This window comes from Mchenga conophoros, linkage group LG9 (genome assembly GCF_057382185.1).
Source record: "Mchenga conophoros isolate Kocher_MC1m ecotype Shallow Benthic linkage group LG9, M_conophoros_male_GT1.1, whole genome shotgun sequence".
NCBI classification, from domain to species: Eukaryota; Metazoa; Chordata; class Actinopteri; order Cichliformes; family Cichlidae; genus Mchenga; species Mchenga conophoros.
The window spans coordinates 23,159,033-23,177,617 of record NC_140534.1 but is presented as its reverse complement, the minus strand read 5'-3'; the positions used below and the strand labels follow the sequence as shown (position 1 = coordinate 23,177,617).

Here is an 18,585-nt window from a genome sequence, read left to right as displayed (position 1 = left end):
GTCGACTGCCAGCAAACATGAAGACAAAGATTTACAACTCTACACTGGAGTATAGCAAATTTAACTTGTTTACTTTGTATTTAACTTCATTCTCTTTGCAATTTTTTTGTCTCTTGAAATGAGAGTCTCACTTACTGCGTCTGTTTAGTACAGATCACGGTATACAAGATGGATAAAATCAGATTTAAAAAATAGCTTTATTGGTCTGAGGAGGAAAACAGCAGCAGAAAGAACAAGACAAGAAGGTATATTCATATAAAAATTACACTGTACAGATATATATTTGTTTTAAACTAGCCAAAGGAAATGAGAGAGACTCCAAAATAAAGTGGAAAATGATTAGTGCAGCTTTCCAGAATAAGTTGGCACGATGGAAGAAGTATGAGTACGAGTTTTGCTCATGAAACACACCGGTGGTATTGCTATTAAAATATAACAGTATGATACAGCAGAGTTTAAGGCCAATATGTATGTAATGTAATAATAATAATAGTTCTTTGCTGCATTGTGTGGTTCTGTAATTTTATAGTATTTCTTAGTTTCTCACTTTTATGAGTTCTTAGGAGATAAAAATAAAAATTTTTTTTAAAAAAGCAGCTCGAACTCGAAGAAAAAGGCTTCAGCAATTCAGAGCAACTCTAGTGGTGTTGGCACTTTTGAATATATTTGCCTTTGAGAGTTTTTTTGTGATGAGGCAATATTTCAAAAACTAAATTTTTCAAGGAAAAAAAAGGTGGTGTTCAGAGGTGTACTGAGAAAGAAGATGCAATCCTATACTAAACTGCTTCTTTAGATTTGCTCTTTCGTTTACCGTCCCTCAACAGTGTAGAAGGCAGCGAGTATTACTATTTTGTGCTACTTTACACTTCATCTGGATTATAGTTCAGATTTGGTTTTGTTCCTGTCACTGTATTGCATTTCAGGAATACACCATTGAACAGTTTGCAAACAGGATTGCATTTACAATGTCACTAGAAGATGTTTACAATTTTTACAGCTCTTCTTTCTATTTGTATCTGAATAGACTAAATTTGGCCAAATTATTATTTTAAATATGTGTATTAGTGAATTGCTGGAACTTCTAAATGTATGCAACAGCTGAAGACTTTACATATCACAATGGTGCACGTAAGGCATAATTATAAAATACATTAAAAACCATTAAACCAACAGGTACTAATCTTATGGGGTTGTGACCATTTTCAGCAGATCCGCCCATCAAAATAAACATTTCCTTTAGAAATCTTTTCACTTAAACAGCTGTTCAAACTTAACAAGAAACAAAATGTTCATAACTCGGTGCATAATTTGTAGTAAAACTTTATTTTCATCACTTTCTTACCCCAGTCTTGCAAGCATTCAGATTTGTCTTAGTAGAAAAACTAGTCTCACACTAATGCATCTGCATCTACAATCTGAAAAAATGTATTGAAACCATCAGCTACTTTCACGTTTATTCTTTCTTTTCCTATCGAAACATTTGAATGCTGAACTTCTCCTCTCCTCTATAACTTCTGACTTTGTCTTCACTGAACGCTGGTGGCCTGCCTCGCTTTGAACACGCGTCTCTGTGGTAAACCCATCTGGGGGAGCGCCTGTCATCTCACCTGGCTGTCACACACATTTAAAATCTGTGAGCTGCTGTTACACAGGCACTGTTTGCTTTATTTCATGCTCCACCTGTGGCACTAAACTTCTGTTTGTTTCATCCAGGACAAAGAAAAATGAAATTTTGACTACTTTATTCGTTTTGTTGTTTAAAAAAACTAAATGTATTGTAAAGTACCGCGTTGTGGTGTGGTAGTGGATAAAGATATTAAGATGCATATATTCTGGGGAAAGAAAACATGCAGTATAGTACCAGATTACCCAGTAGTGATGGCTTTTGTTACCACCAGATGACAGTATTTATCCTCCCAGCTTGTCTGGACAGGACATCTATAGACCCCTAGTGGAAGGACAAGGAAAAGGAAGGTCTGGAAGGGCCTCATCTATGTAGAGGTTTTCACCTAACTACTTGTATGGAAATGTAGAAAAAACAAGTCTTTAGAGGCGTCGAACAAAGAACAACCGGAGTGTTGGAATCTGAGAAAGCAAGAAAACACAGCACATGAAGAAAAATGAAGGCAATTAAAAGTAAAAGTAATTACAAATACGCTCATATTCTCCTTAAAGCCTCTTAAAACTTTGGATTCAGAAAGATAATTTATTAAAACAGCAGAGGAATATTATCCTTGGAATATTTATCTCACAGTGCAGTGAGCGGGCAGAGTCACATGCATGATAGAAAAGGTCAATGAAATGGATTGAGTGTGGAGAAAATCATTGCATTTTTTTTCTCTGCCAAAAGGTCTTCAGTGGCATTAATGTCCTGCTCTCTCTGAAATATAATGAAAGATTTTGTGTGTGCAAGTGCGTGTGCGAGTGTGTGCGAGACTGGTTTAGGTCTACTGAGTCTTCATTACACCAGAGCTGGGTCCACTCCTGTCCTCTGCCCTCGCTCATTGCCTCTCCCAGTGCCGGCCAGGAATAATGAATTACAGTGGATGCCATGGGGGGGCTGAGTGAGTGGCTCAGAAGTGGACTCCATTTTAGCTCAAATTACCTCTCAGATCCATTCAAATGGCAGTCTCGGGCTGCTCTCTGCCTTCTCTGCGTATTCCTGTCTGAGGGTGAAATGATCCATTCACACCTTTTCTCCCTTTAAGAGGCTGTGATTCTCTTTTTGGTCGCAGTTCCTCCAGTGGGTGAAATCACGGGGGGAAAAAACCCAAACAAATAAAAGTATGAACGCTTAAAAACATTAAACAGACTGATACAGAATCATCATTAGAAGTGTTTGTGTCGTGTGAGATTTATCAGTTCAGTCAACATGCTCAGCCTTGTGTGCCATTCCAGTTGATTCCTTTTCTTCCACCGCAGGACAATAATAAAATGACAGCATAAACCTCAGGTGATGGCACATTATGCATGCCATCCAAACAAATCCTTCCCAGTGTAAATTAAACACACCCAGTGCATCCTAGCGCCCAGATCAGACTCTGTAAATCGACCAGGGTAATAATAATAATAATAATAATAATAACAGCTGAATAAAAGGTGATGGAATAAATCAAGGTGAGCATTTCCATTGCGAGATCTATCCTGGGAGGCAGACAACAACATCTCACAAACAGAGAGAAGGCTAAAATTTACACCACAGGTCAATATCCGTGTGTATTCTTTAGTTTTCTGAAAGAAAAAGAAAGAAAAAAGAATTAAATAGTAGGAGATTCATTTAAAAATGAAATGTGGATTTGAGATTCAAGAAGATTAGCTGGTTGTGGCCATTAGCTGTATCAATGAAGCACGTTTAAAATATTACAATATTAAAACATATATACATATATATAAGCCCTTACGTTTGCGTGATTTTACAACTAATGTGGACAGTCTGCTTATGTCTTACTGTATGTCGCCCGTATGTATATTGTCAAATAGGCTAACAGACTTCATTTCCATATACCAGTAATCTAAGACATGCTTGCAGCCCTACTTAGAATGCACTAAAGGTCGATGTTTGTCATGTTTTAATTAGTCTTCATTAGTACACGTAAGCATAATTCAAGCAACAGGATTGCAGTTCCGGAGAAATGCACAAAGTTGGCAGGCTAAACCCATCTGGGAAAGTTCTTGCGTCTAAAATGTCCTTTGACGAGCCCCTCTCCTGGTAGGTGACAAATTCACAACATATAAGTTACTGGGGGGTAAAAACAACTCAGGTGCACTGGGTGGGACTGGGTGCACATGGTAAATCCAGCGGAGTCCAGAACTATTTTGGCGACTTTAACGGTAAAGGGCGCGATGCCACACAAGGAGCCGGGTCAAATATCCGCTTATGACTGACCTCCTTCCACTATAATTAAAGTTGCTGGACGCGGGGACATAACTTAAATTGTATCTCGCAATTAGAAAGAGCCTCGGTATGAACAAATGAAGAAGCACTGATGCCGATGCTTGATTTAATCCCTTAGCATTTACTACTCGCACTAAATGTGTAACTTTAAAATCTCTGTGATGCGATATGATTACATCTAACTTGTGGGTTTGGCGTTTGTAACTGCCCGGACGCAAAATCCGAACTGGCTGGGGTAAATCTACTTTCAGCTTAACATAAACGCGAATAAGATTTGTACTATTATTATTTTTTAAATATATATGTATAGATTTTGCCATAATTTAAGAGGAATTTCTCCTCTTCGTCGTTTTAAAGGAAATAAAACTAACAGATTTGGTTATGCAGTTAAACGATCACACGTTTAACTGCACTTCCTGCGGACGTGAGGTTCTTCTAATAAAATCTAATTAGCTCATACAACGACAAAGAACAAATATGAGTTTCAGCAAGGGATTTCCACCTGTCTTTGTCCCACTTGTTCCTTGCTTCCCCGCGACAGACAGGTGCACGAGGCATGCGGACAATCCAAAAACCGCAAAGCTTCCCGGATGACCCACACAGGGGAATCAAGGACCCCAAAAAACTTTAGGGGCCATTACACTGGCTTTGCTTTGAGGTCTGTTTGGCGGCACATTTTCATCCCCCCCTCTGGTCCCTCTCAAACTGAACCTGTCCACCCACACCCACACCATAGCCTATTTGTTCTGTATGACTGAGAATGTAAACCCATTAACCTTACAGAAATAGCCAGCAGTTCATTCTTTGCTGTCCGAAGTAAGACGTCCCGACACGTGAAAAGTCCCGCAGACCAGCCAGAAAACTACAGTAGGAGAAGAGCTCTGTGGGCCTGACACCAGTTGAGCGTCACGCAGATAACTGTGCGCTTTATGTACCTACAGGATTACAGAGCGGACCCTTAGAGGCTTTTACACTCTGTGAAAAATAGCCAGTTATTATTAAAGATATGAGGATCTTTACAGTGTTATTTTCTGATGTGTATATAAGTACAAAAGCACACTAGAAAAAGGAAATTCTGATCTTTAACGGGATACAAAGCGAGAGTTGCGTGCATAGTGAAGTTTTTTTTCCACTTTAAAACCTTTTTAAAAAAAACTTTTATGGCTGTTAATGAGGCACTATGGGTCATTAAGAGTGTCTCTGAGTTATTTCAAAATATAAGAAAGAAGGTGGACAATGCTTTTTTTTAATGCATGAGATTTTTTTTTCTTGCAGCCGCTGTAAGGAAAGGTTTTTCTGTTCAAACTTTTATTGCTGTTGGTGCACTTTATATATCTGTTGCATTATTTTTTAGAGTTTCATTCTTAGAGATGGTTGTTCTGTTCGCTATAGATTTTGGTTGTCCTTAAATTTATATTTTAAAATCAAATTTTCTCCTTTAAACCTTAATCTCCGGATCAGAATTATGTTATTTTTCTCTCTTGTAAAGAAGAAAGAAAAAAAACAACTTTGGATCACAGTAAGCATATGCAGTTTTCTTTTCCCCCTCCGCTCAGAAAACAGTTAAATAGTTGCAAAACAATCCAGGGTGGCACTGATTGGCAAGAACAGAAATTTGATTTGTCAAAGATATAAGCTTTCTATGTCTGCAACCCACACAGTATGCACCACAGCGAGGTTCTCCAAATCTGTGTCTCTTATGCGCAAAGAGAAAACTTGAAAAGAAGAAAAGTTTTGCCTATTTTTCCTCTCTAAAATGATGCAAATAAAGATTGGAGTGTTGCTGCTTCGTGTCTAAAAGAAAATGCACTTTTTGACTTTTTACCCTAAAAATACAGATAAAATAATAATAATAATAATAATCAGTGACCATCAACTGGTATTATTCATTGTATTAATTCAAGAGTTTGCTGATGGGAAGTCAGCTGCATTCAATTACCCTTCATCTAATTTAGCTGAAGCCTTAATTGCGCTCAGGGTGGTGCGGTTGTTTGTGCTAAGCTCTGTAGACTTCTGTGGAGAAATACGACCCGCCTCTTAAGAACAATCCAAATTCAAATGAGACTTATCTACGCCAGACTGATCAGACGGATTAAGAGTTATTAAAACCTATAAAGGGCTGAAAGCAGAAGATTCAGCAGCCCCAAAGTCCGCTACGTGGCGACTCTAGAGGATTTCTCTGTAAACACAATCAAACCACGGGGAAAAAAAATTATATAGACATCATCTACATAGAGCCTGTGATGAATAAGCAGCTGTGGAAATTATATACTGCGCTTTTTCCACTGGAAAAGGGGAGCATAAAATTAATCAAACGGATTTAGAGAAACACCACCTGAGCATGATTTTGCTTTAAAAATCTAACAATGTAAACTTGGATGAACACCTACAGTATTTCAGCCCAAGAAGGCAGTTTTGTAAAGACTGTTACTACAATTGTATCCATGTATCGATGTCAGATACCAAAAAAACTGCTTTTGTTTCTTATCCATGTGTTTCTTTTCTTTGGGATTTATCCTGTTATGGTTATATATGAAACACTGCGAAGACCGATTCTGGAAAATCCCGGGGAAACAATGAAAAAATAGATACTGGTGTCAAGTCCCTCCATTTAACCTATTTTATATTCCGATGAACCACACTTCTAAAACTGATTGACTTTTTGTATTGCCCACTAAATGCAGCTCGGCCAGCTTTCTAATCTAGTCTAATTCGGCTGCCATGCTCTTGGCCCATAATAAAAGAGTGGGCAGCGAGCTTCTAGGCCCACAAAACCACGACAATAAAAAAGAAAAGAGAAAAAAGAAAGAAAAAAATCATACAGGATCATCAAATAGAAGAGAGGTGCTTTTAGGTTTTGAAAGGCACAGGAAGCTGGAGGATTTGGTTAGACCCCTGCAATGGTGACAGGGCTGATATTAGAGACCCCCATTCATCTGGAGGGAGGGGTGGTGTGATGGAGGGGGTGCATCTGCAGAGGGCCCACCGCCCTCTGATCTGTGAGCTGGCACACATCACGGCGTCCATTCACAAATCCTCCTTCTGCGCGTCACCTTTTGTAGTACTCCATAGTACTGAGCGCTGGTGACGTATAAGACAATCCTACCCAGAAAAATACAGAGGAAAAAAAATAGGTTATAGGAACTCAAGGACAGGGCACATGCGCACAATGCATGCGATACATTATAATAGTAGGAGGAGTATATGTCTGTATATATGCGTGTGTGTATGTGCGCGTGTGAGGTAGAGGGGAGGGGTATAGAGCTATAAGTGATTATGAAACACACCTGGTTAGTGTGTATATACGCTGCACGCAAAATATGCATTCAAAGACAGGGAATATTAACCCTTTCAGGGCAAAAGAAGAGATGCCCCAATGCTTTTTTTTAAATTTTTTTGCAGACAAACAAAAAGACAGAAAAAAACGGAAGCATTCACTTATTTAGTAGAACCTGACAGATATGACAAGTACAATAATCAATGTTTCCTGCTTCCGTGAACAAGAACAGAATATAATCATAAGAAATGCCCATTTTATAGGCTATGTTTTAACCATAAGGCGGCACCCGGGATGCAGAATTCAAGAAAAGCTAACCAGCTAAATGAATAATGTTGAGCCTATATGTGAGAGGAAAAAATCCTTATAGCGGGATCAAGAATTTTTAAATCTTTATATCTTTGATTAGAGCTTTGACGGGCCTGCTGGAGGCTATTTTGGAGGTTACCTGGCAGCGTGTTAAAGAGCAAATGATGGCAAACAGGGTCCAGGAAATGAAAATATTTCACATGTTGTGTTCAAAATGTTAAATGGTTGCAGGGGATGTTTCTGACTCGCCAGAAAATTATTATCCCCCCCAAAAAACAGCTGTCTCTGGCTCTATGGCTGCTACTCTTTGACCAGTGGACTTTTGTTGTTGTTGTTGTTGTTGTTGTTCTTGTCAAAATATAAAAAGTCATCTTGAACAAAAACTACAGCTAGGGTTAAGGTATAACCCCTGCACTACAATGGTTAGGTTATAACAGTAACTATAAGATTATAAGTTGATTGACTGGGAAAATAGCACAAGCAAAAATAAAGTAATTGTAATTGTTCAGTAATTTGATCATTTTCTTGCGTGTGGAAAGTCTGGGCCCAGGCTTGGTGAGGCAAGGGGGACTGATAAGTTACCGTCGTTAAGGCTTGTGATTTAAAAATCACGTTTTACAAATCAGTAAATAAGGGAAACAAAGCGCATTCTGAAGAAAATGCAGTGGCGCCACCAAATCACCACAAGAGCCGAAACAGAGAAAGTAATATAGCAGCTCTCGTTGGCTGTTCTGGCATATAAGCGTGCCAAAACAGGCAAACATGAATAAAAGACCATGCCAATAAAACACAGCTTTATAGATGTCAGTTAACGCCTGCCTATATTTAAAGTAATAATGAGAATATGTCGATAACTGAATCGTATGGTACTATTTTAACCCTTAATAAACCAGATCAGACCGTCCTGGAAAATATAATTTGACAAAAACCCGAAAAAGGTCGACCAGAAAGTCTCGTTAGCATCCAGCACCACAGAAATGTTCAGCAGGCAAAGCAATAACTGATTATTAGGAGCTAAAACAGAGCACGATCCTTTTGTCTTTTCATCAGTCATACTCAAAACAAGCCAGTCCAAAGTGGGCAGACAATAGTGAATCGGAACCCCCACAATGACCGGGATTATGGATTTGTACAGCATAAAGAAATAAGCATGTGTGTTCCAGATTTGAGTCAAAACCTTGTTTTCGTCTAAAAACTGCACCAGGCTGAGATGACTTCCTTGCACCGCACAGAAGCAGCACTGAGAAATAGCTCAAAGAGTCATTATTTCCAAATCCGACTTTCAAACAAATCTCGTCCTTTATTTAAAAACGCTTTAACAATATGAGCCAATGGAGTGATATTAGTGGACGCTCTTTCACTCTAAAGACAAATAATATTTCAGGCTTAGATTGGTTTAGATGTGCATATTTTTTTAGTGCACAAAGGCCCCTATTATAATTCAGAGTCTGAAATGGTGTCATTTCCTCCAGACATCCCTGTTTTGCTATGAGGTTAGAGGCCAAGCCCAGGCGGTAGCGGCCTGTCTGTGAATCCATTGTGTGCTGCTTATTTAGCGCTCAACATTAATCTGCGCTTCCCCTCACAAGTGAGAAACAATCGCAGCGTGAGAGTGGCCTGTCTAATTACATCTTTCACTCCCAACTTTCACTGTTTGGATTGGGCCCTTTTGTGACTGGGGAGATGTTAGACGGGAGCAGAAGGTGCTGCTCAGGTATGGTGTAAAAATACTAAACAGAAGCAGCATTATCACAAAGCAAGAATTTTATTTTAAATCAAATCAGCTAGAAGCATGTGATGGTGCACTTTGCAAATCTCTGCAACTAGGAGCTGGACATAGCCGTGGAAACGCGCACTGTGTGAATTCCAAGAAAATATTTTGCTGTGCTGCTTCACCGCTATTGCTTTGCAAAAAATAAATTCATAAAGCCTGTATTTAACAAGTGAGAAAAAAATAATCAAGAAAATTATGTCTCCCACGGGGGAAAAAACGGGCATAGACTAAACCAGCTTAAATTACAGATTTTTTGTGTTGCACAAATAGAAATGAAAACAGCTTTGGACTCCACTTCTCAGCCAACCTTCACAGTTTTCCCAAACCCAAAGCATGTGCACAAATCAAATCAAACAAATACATCACATCAGAGCAAACTGCCGGCTTGTGGTGCCCAAATAATTAGCTAACACGAGGAAACAGGTTATGTGTCCTGAATTAATTTGAAGAATCTAAGAGGCGCCAGCCAGAAAACCTAGTGACTAAGACAAAGCGTTTTTCTAATAATAAAAATAAGCCAGCCGAAAAACTCCTCACTCAGTCTCAGTCTTGCTGCTCCTCGGGTCATCCCCGATCCACTCTGGCTCTCTTTCTTTTTTTTAAATGCACTTCTCCGGTTCAAACGCCAGAGAAGAGCCGTCCTCGCGAGCCGGTGGCGTCCTGGGAAGTGAAGCGCAAACTTGGTGCTGGTCAGCAAAGTTACTCAAAGTTTTGTCTTTGGCGCGACTCTGTATCCCGAGCACCGCGCACAAAACAGTTTGTTTGCATCACTGATTTCTTTTAAAGGGATATGGACCCAGTTCTTGGTCGACCGCAGCGTCACGACAGGCGAACATGAGAACATCAAAAATACTCAGCGCACTTCCCCGTGCGTTTGAAAGCAGACAGGGAAGACTCTTTTGGCTGTCACGTTTTAGTTTTGATGCAATTTGTTGCCAGTTATGAGGCGACTGAAAGCAACATGACACATCCGACCACCCTGCACATCAGTGACGAGTAAACAGAAAATCTGCTGTTTATTTGGGGGATAAAGGGCATAAATGCTCGGAGATTAAGTTGCATTTTTAAAGTAAACACACATACATTACTTTTAGGTGAAAATATGAGCACGTAGACACCCAGAAAAAAGGCTATCCGCATTTAACCTTGGCCAGGACGGAGTGTTCTCAAGCCTTAGTTGACCTTACCAGTGCTCTAACTACATTCAATAAAGCTAAATTGTAATGTATAAACTCAACAAGTAGTTATTTTATTGTTGTAGTGTTTTCAGATGGCATTTTAAAACTCGCCTCAAAGATCACGCATCCCCACGCATGTCTGCATTGGACCAGTTAGCCATTTTGTTAAAATTCCGTCTCATTTGCCTTCATATGAGTAAATCATCACTTCTTATTATGTTAGAATGAAACTGTATTTAATTGCGGACGTGCGTAAAAGTGTCGAAAATTAAACTTTATAGTTATAAAAATGCTATTGAATAAAAAAAATATATATATACACGTGTATAAATGGCCTATATAGTAAAAATTTGCTACTTGTGTTATTGGGAATCCCTGCTTGCCCTGCAAGCAAGGAACCCCGGGGGTCCCCGCAGCTCAATTTGACAACCGATGCTCCAGTGTCCTATTGTTTTAATATACACGACAAAAACCGACATGCATGGCGTTTTTAAATTGAAAACCCCAAAGCGCCCCAAAATAGAATAAAATAAGTCACAGGTTCATAAACACTGATGAAATATTGTGAGTATGTGGGTGCATGCCTTGGATTTAAATTAGGTCTCTTCTCTTTTAGTCCAGCACTCTTTCTCTTTTACTAAGGAGAGGATGGGCGTTTGTAGACTGCTCTGGAGCCTGCGTCACGTGGCCTGGTTTCTGCCGTCCCATTGGTCCAAGGCACGTGTCTGGGAGGACGGTGGGAAAACGTCACTCGGGGGGCTCGTATTGAAAATAAGAACAAAACTCCAGAGTGAGAGTATTAGAGCATCAGTTTAGGAGCCTCTTTATTTACCCTTAGTTTAGTTTAGGTGTAGGCATTACCGAGCACGCTGATATTGGATGACACTAAATTGGATGGTGCGCAAATGGCAAATGTTTTAGCTGTGCGAGATCAGTTGTAACCCGAGATTGGGGGGATATATGTCAAAAAGTATGCTTTTCTCAGAGGACACAGTCGCAAGGCTTTGCATGGTGTCCGAGGCACTCACTAGTATTTGAGTTTTCTTTTTTATTTATTTTACTCGTGCAGTTTTTGCAGTCTAATTCCCCTAAAGTTGTTCGCGAATTTTATTGCAACGGGGAGAGCGATAAAGGGGTTAAAGAGAGTAAAGCGGGGGAAAGTGAATCAGTATGGAAGAAAATGATCACGGCAACAGAGATGTGGTGGAGCGGCAGGAGTCGGCGGACGAATCAAACAGAGCCATCCTTCCCCTCTTACAGGCGCCGGAGAACCTGCAGATCCCTCACCGGGTCACCAATTTTTTCATCGACAACATCCTGCGGCCGGATTTCGGACGGAAAAAGGACGGTGGCGCAAACCGCGAAGAGAGTAGCCTTGCGTCGCGGGAGAGCCACAACAGCCCAACCGCCCCTCAGACCGAACCGGTGGGGAGCACTGTGCCAGCAGAAGGGACCTCCACTCCACACACGGTTACCGGGACCAAGAAGCCTGCTATAGCCGCCGAGGAGCCCCTGAAACCCCGCGGGGAGAATGGAGACCAGTGCCTAAGCTCAGACTCAGACAGTTCCCAAGCCAGCTCAAACCCATCCATGTCTCAGCCCATGCTGTGGCCAGCCTGGGTCTACTGCACCAGATACTCGGATAGGCCTTCTTCAGGTTGGTGTGCGTTTTTTTAAATTTTCTATACCGCGTTCTCGGTAACCTGAAATACCCCGTAACACTGACCCCGAATGCCTTGACCGACTTCTCGAGAGTAGAGAAGCGAACCGTGCTGTGCAGAGCAGGCTGAGAATTTGCACACACACAAAAGAAAACCATCAAAAATTATTTAACGCAGGAATAATATCCACAGGAAGACAATAACAAGGTGTGAATTTACAGAGCGGAAAAACACAACATGAAAAGCTTTTGGCGAGGGGCAATTTTAATGCAAATGACAGAGCGGAGATCATGTCTTTTTTTTTCCTTAAAAAAAGATATAAATATTTTAAATACTAAAAATACAGAAATTGAATGTATATATTCAATTTCTGTATTGCACAGAAATTTAAATTTTTGTCTGAAAATCTCACATTCAAGCAGTCATCAGTTTCACGTTGTTATGAATATGATAATATCGGAGTCCTACTTCCATTAAAAATAAGCAGCTGCGTGTCTTCCAAAGAATTTGCTCCAAATGAATATTTAGTGCACTTTGCGTGGACGTGTTGCTCTTTAAACGCGTTGCAGAAGTTGTTTGAGGTGAATTAAATATGCATATGCTTTCAAATGATGGCTGCAGTAGGACTTGTAGGCTACACGCTGGCCAGTAGAGAGCTTGGTGGTATTTTTTTTCTAATCTTCAGTTACAAGAACGCGTGGAAAGTCGCTTCTCATCTAGCAAGCAAGGTTAACAGCTCGTGTATTTTTCTAAGTGTCTGTCAAAAAAAGTGGAGTACAACTTGTTCTCATGCATTATGTAACGCCATATAGAGTGGCGTAGGCGACTACTACCGAGTTGTAGAGCTGCAGGTTTTTATTGGGGGGGGGGGGGGTTATGGGCACACACATCATGCACGTTGATTCATGGAGGTTCGACTCGTATTAAGTAGTTTCATTAATGTTTTCCGCGCTGTTTTGGAGGAGGCGACCGAACACAGACAGCAAGCGGCTACACAAAACAGGCCTCCATCCAGACGGAAAATTAATGTGTATCTAATGTGTGCTGCTCACATTCTGTTCACGTTTGTCCACTGAGGAGCTTTTCAAGTGGCCCACAAAAACTAAAATGCAAAGTAGCTTCACTGAAATTGATCCTGTTTTTTTTTTTTTTTCAGCCAACCTGCTAAACAGTGGCTGAGTTGTGTCAGAGATGCTTTATGCTAATAATTTCACATTGCTCCAGAGTTTGTGTGTGTTCGTGTGTGTGTGTGTGTGTGTGTATCCATACGTAGTATGTGTAAGCCGGGAAGAGGGATAAAAACAGAGGGGGGAAGGGAAGGTTTTGTTTCTGCTTTGTCAACATTTAACAAGCATCCCTGTTCAGATTTTACAAGTTTCTAAAAATGTTTTGTCAGTTAATTCACACTTATTTTGCGATTTTTTTAAAAGGCACGGTGACCAGAGCAGTAAGACACAGAGCCATTTGTTTTCATACTTATTGCATTTGGGGGGGGGGTGTTAAATAAGCTTTATAAAATCTAGATTATTATAAAATACGCTTTACGCACGGGTTTGTAGGCACTGCTGTGAATACAAATTAGCACAACAGTGTAGAGATCATATGTTGATTGAGGATTTGAATACATAAATAAGAAAAAATGAATCAAAATAGTTTCTGAACTTTATAAAACAGCTCTGATAATGGGCAGTGTATCTTTTATTATGATTTTATTCTCTTTTATTCTTCTCGTGTTCGGATGCTGACAAACCCATACATGTGTATCTGTGAACCCCACCTCCCACCTCCCCACACTACAGGGCCAAGATCTCGGAAACCAAAGAAGAAAACGACCAGCAAAGAGGACAAGCGACCACGGACGGCCTTCACAGCAGAACAGCTGCAAAGACTCAAATCGGAGTTTCAGACAAATCGGTATCTGACGGAGCAGAGGCGACAGAACCTGGCGCAGGAACTGGGCCTGAACGAATCCCAGATCAAGATCTGGTTTCAGAACAAGAGGGCCAAAATCAAGAAGGCTAGCGGCGCTAAAAACTCTCTGGCCTTGCACCTGATGGCACAGGGACTGTACAATCACTCCACCGTCACGTCGAAAGACGAAAAATCAGACAGCGATTGATTTCCAGAGAAGTAAAAGCAGCCTCCTGACGAAAAAGAACCTATAGTAATCCTATTATAGATTTTTATAGAGATATCACAGAGAAAAAAAACTCTACTTACAGGAATATTTAATGATGCCACAGCAGATAAAAATACTACAAAGTACTATTACTATTACTCAACGCTAACTCAGTAGCCTACAGATGTACATCGCGTCCAGGGCACCGTTAAAAATACAATACTACAAAAAAAAAGTAAGAATAAGATCGCTACTACTTCGAGTCCCTACAGGAATTCTAATGCTACCATAGGTCTCTGTATGTTCCTATGGGAATATTATAGTGCTTTTTCGTTATATGGGAGGTTTAGACAAGCCTACAATGCAATAATTTCACCGAATAAAGGGCCAGTGTATAGAGTATACCAGCATAAATTGTTTGAAAAAAAGAGAGATATTTCTGCAATATCACGTCTATAAAAGATGTTGTATAAAGGTATGTTTTCATTGTTTGTTGTCCCCCAACCCAGCCCAGCCCAAGCTCAACCCCAACAACCCCCCCTGAGGTACAAACGCTTACTCCCTTCATTTTTATATACCGTATAGGATTACTGCTACCCATGATTGTCATCGTTTCACATTTTACTAACTGGCACCTGACGTTTGGATTTGTCAGTGAAGTAAGCAAACTTTAAGTCCAAAGAATATTTTTCTGCTGCATCCAGGCTACTGTGAATTTAAATAAATGCTAACGCGGTTTTTATCTTCCATGCTTGTTGGGTTTTTTGGGGGAGGGAGGGTTGATTGTGTTTGATGTAAAATAGGCAGAAGAAGGTGTTGCGTGTCAGCTGCAAAACTAATCGGGCAGACTCTGAATTTTGATACTTTTTTTTTAAATTCACAGTTTCTTACAAGTGACCGGGAGAGGTAGGGATTTTTCTCTCTCTAACACACCACTTAACTAAAATGCTAATTTAGGCCTTGCTTATGCTTGTGGTCATCTCATAGCCTTTAAACAAATATTATGTGCGTATTCCATTCGTTATACCAATGCATCAGTGCAGCTATTATAGTTTTAAATAGCAATACGAATCATTTTTTGTAGCTAAGCGAAGGCTATAATGCTGCCTATTACGTCACAGAAACAACTCCGTAGCATAAAGACAATGATGACGCCGATTTTTGCGCACTCTCACGAGTATCTTCTAGAAATGCAGGTTATTGGATGTTCTTGTTAAATCTTTCTCTATATACATTTTTATTGCATATCCATATATCATAAAAAGAAGGCAAATCCGTCAGTGACTGTATTACAAATGTTGGAAATCTCTTATCGTTGTTGAAAGGACTTCATATGTGTATTTATATAGATTATATTGACAAAAAAAATCTATCCAATGACCAGTGTTGCTTTAGAGTAGATATCTGAGGTGTTTACACTGCTTGTTTATCTTGCAATAACTTCTTTTTGTTTTCTTTTGTTTTCTTTTGGGTTCTTTTTTTTGTGAATGAAAAATTGTTTATGGGGCCTTTTGCATGAAAGCTGCAATTTGTTGTACTTGGGCAAATAACTGTGTTTATAAAACTTTGGTCTTTATCAACGAAAGTATGATCGAGCTAAGTTTCAGACTGTATCCATACCAAATTGTGGATTATTTGCCTTTCAAAGTCTTTTTGTTGTGTATCTGCAAAAAGTGTGTGTGAATTAAAATCCACCAAACAGAAAACACACTTTGCCTTAAAGTTCAAGTGTGAACTTTTTATGAAACAGAACTGTGCCGAATCAGAGAAGCAGTATTACTTCAAATGCAGACTACTCAAGTTTAATGCCTTTATGAAAAACTGCTGGTACGACATTATGAATTTACTCATCAGCGTATATCTATCTATATATGAACATGTTTAAATAAAATTACAACACAGAGTTGTAGAATACAATGCTATTTTTTATTTTATGTTGGAAGTATTCTTTGGTATAAATGTACATAATTTGTATCATGTATTAATTGTGTAATTAACTGCCACCTGAAAACTGCAGAAGAAGAGTAAATAAACCTTGAAGATTATACACAAACATGTTTCTGAACTCTGTATGGTGCTCTAAAACCCATAAGCATTAGCCGAGGCCTGGATAGAACAGCAAACGGGACCTTCGGTCTCTCCTGATAGTGTGCACACATCATAACTTGAAGAAAAAACAAATACATTACAAGCTAAAACATGGCATTTGCTCTTTTTAAAGAAAATTACAGACATTATTCATTTGCACAGCACAGCAGTCCTTTCCATGCAAACACACACTTGTTTATGTTCAGAATCGTCGCTGAAAATCAGAATCATGGGTTTTGAGATTAAAACATTTGCAAAAGCTTCAAATATTATGCAAGGGAAAGCCTTGAACAATTCCCAGGCATGTTTCCTCAACAATGCCTTATCTGCATTTCCATACTTGCACCACTAGTCTTTGAACGCCATGTCTAACGGCCAGTGACTAGCATTAGAGCAAATAGGGCTGCACCCAGCACTGTCTTTGAGACGGTCAGTGTTCCTCGTTGCTTCTGAAAAGAGCCTGTGCTTCTATCACAAGGAAGAAATTGGAGTCGAAGGGAGAGAGCGAGAGAGGGTAGGGGAGGGAGGGGTGAGTGCAAGAGGGGGAGAGAGAGAGTGAGAGAGAGAGCAATGAAGGTCAAAGCCCGTCATGGCTGCAGGTGGCTGGTTTCCCCCTCCCGCCCCTCAGTAACCCATTCTCCACACACAGCTTTTTCACTCGCCAACTCATACTCTGTCTCACACACACACACACACACACACACACACACACACACACACACACACACACACACACATCTCAGTATCACTTGGTTTATTTTATTCTTGCATGGCACACACACACACACACACACATCCAAATACTCCATTCAATTGTGTTCCTCCTCACATGCGCACGCAGCCCTGTTGTTTTGATCCTTCATTCAGCGCATCAATAGGAAGCTTCATCAAAATATTCACAGGCAGAGAAGCTCCCCTGAAGTTCAGATAGGGACACCAGCGCATGAACAAAAGCTAAAGCTGTTAGGCTGCATGGGCACTTCTTTCCTGGAACAAAAGGTTTTATCTGAGAATAATTTGTCTCGTATTGGGAAGTAGAGATTCAGGTGGTCAAATGACCACCAGCGGTCCTTTTTTGAGGCTCCTCATGGTTCAGAAAAGTCTTGCATTGCTGCCAAAATACCATATATGACCGTGTAAAGCTGGGGAGGTAACACAGAGATAAAAATCTCTGCAGAAACTCTTAAAAATGCCTGGGATAAAAGCAATTTTATTCAGTACTGCAGACAATTTTAGAGAGTTCTCATGTTGTAAAAAATGGAAGTGGGTGCAGGATACATCAGGAAAGTATCAATGTCTACCTCTACACACAAAAGGGCCCCATCCTGCTATGACCTCTCCCACCATCCTCCCCCTCCCCTACTGTGTCATTTACCCACAGTTTCTAAATGCTTCCTACGGCCAGAGTGGAATCTGCTCAGAGCTGCCTGGGCTTTGTGGCGGAAACATAATTAAAGTGGTGAAAGATGTAAAAGGTGAAGAATGGGGATGACATCAGGCCAATTTCACACTTGGCACTCGAATGGCTAGGTCCAAGCCAGGACTCTTGCCTCGCAACACAGATCAAAGCCCACTGTCACCGCACCAGTGCAGGAAAAAAAAGAGGCAAAAGGACACCTAACTATGCTAATCCCCAGGACGAATATATTTTAATCTTGTTAGAATACAAGTTAATGCTGTGGCTCAGTGGCTGAACTTTTTTGGCAAGAATGAGAGGTGGACAGAACTACTTTTACCTTTTCTACATGAGGTGCCTCTGTCTGGCACCGGATAAACAGTCAGAGTCTGAACAAACTTTCTTTTGGACAAACTCACCGTATTATCGAGCCACATACTGTACAGGGCAGCAGATAGCAGTGAAAAGGCAGTGAAAAGGCAAGCAACAGTTTTCATTAAGAACAACGATGGAAAAAAGAAAAACTGTGTCAGTGACCCCGGCTGAATCCCCACTAGGGCACCTAACATGCAAAGGAAATGAGTATTTTGTGGACTGGTTTGTCCCCTCTCACACTGAGCCCTTCTTTCTCAAAAGCACCTTGGTAACCCTTGATCTCTCATGTATGGAAGTCAGGGTGCTGGGGCCTGCAGAAGTTGACTAGGCAGACAATAGCAAGCGGATGCTTTCTGGAGAAGTCACACCCAGGCAACTCTCATTTCACACACCGTGTTTGAGTGACCCTTGAAAAAAAAGAAAGAAGATGCAAGACTTTTAAGCAAAGATTCTTTTTGTTCACTTGAAGAAATTCAGGAAAAAGAAAAAACATCAATGCACCTTTTCCCATGT

At 40.3% G+C, this 18,585-nt stretch overlaps 1 protein-coding gene and 1 long non-coding RNA gene across 2 annotated transcripts in view; one reads left to right on the top strand and one right to left on the bottom strand.

The window, feature by feature from the left end:
• Positions 1–178: 178 nt before the first annotated feature.
• Positions 179–18,585, bottom strand: part of LOC146567278 (uncharacterized) — a 36,111-nt gene continuing 17,704 nt past the window's right edge. Inside the window, exon 7 of the long non-coding RNA XR_014893895.1 lies at positions 179–18,479. This is a non-coding gene — a long non-coding RNA (uncharacterized LOC146567278). The remainder of the gene's footprint in view (positions 18,480–18,585) is intronic.
• en2a (engrailed homeobox 2a) lies at positions 11,604–15,763 on the top strand. The gene is made up of 2 exons (XM_085287012.1): positions 11,604–12,090; positions 13,894–15,763. The coding sequence occupies exons 1-2, from the start codon at positions 11,604–11,606 to the stop codon at positions 14,211–14,213; spliced, it is 807 nt and encodes a 268-aa protein (XP_085143138.1). The 3' UTR covers positions 14,214–15,763.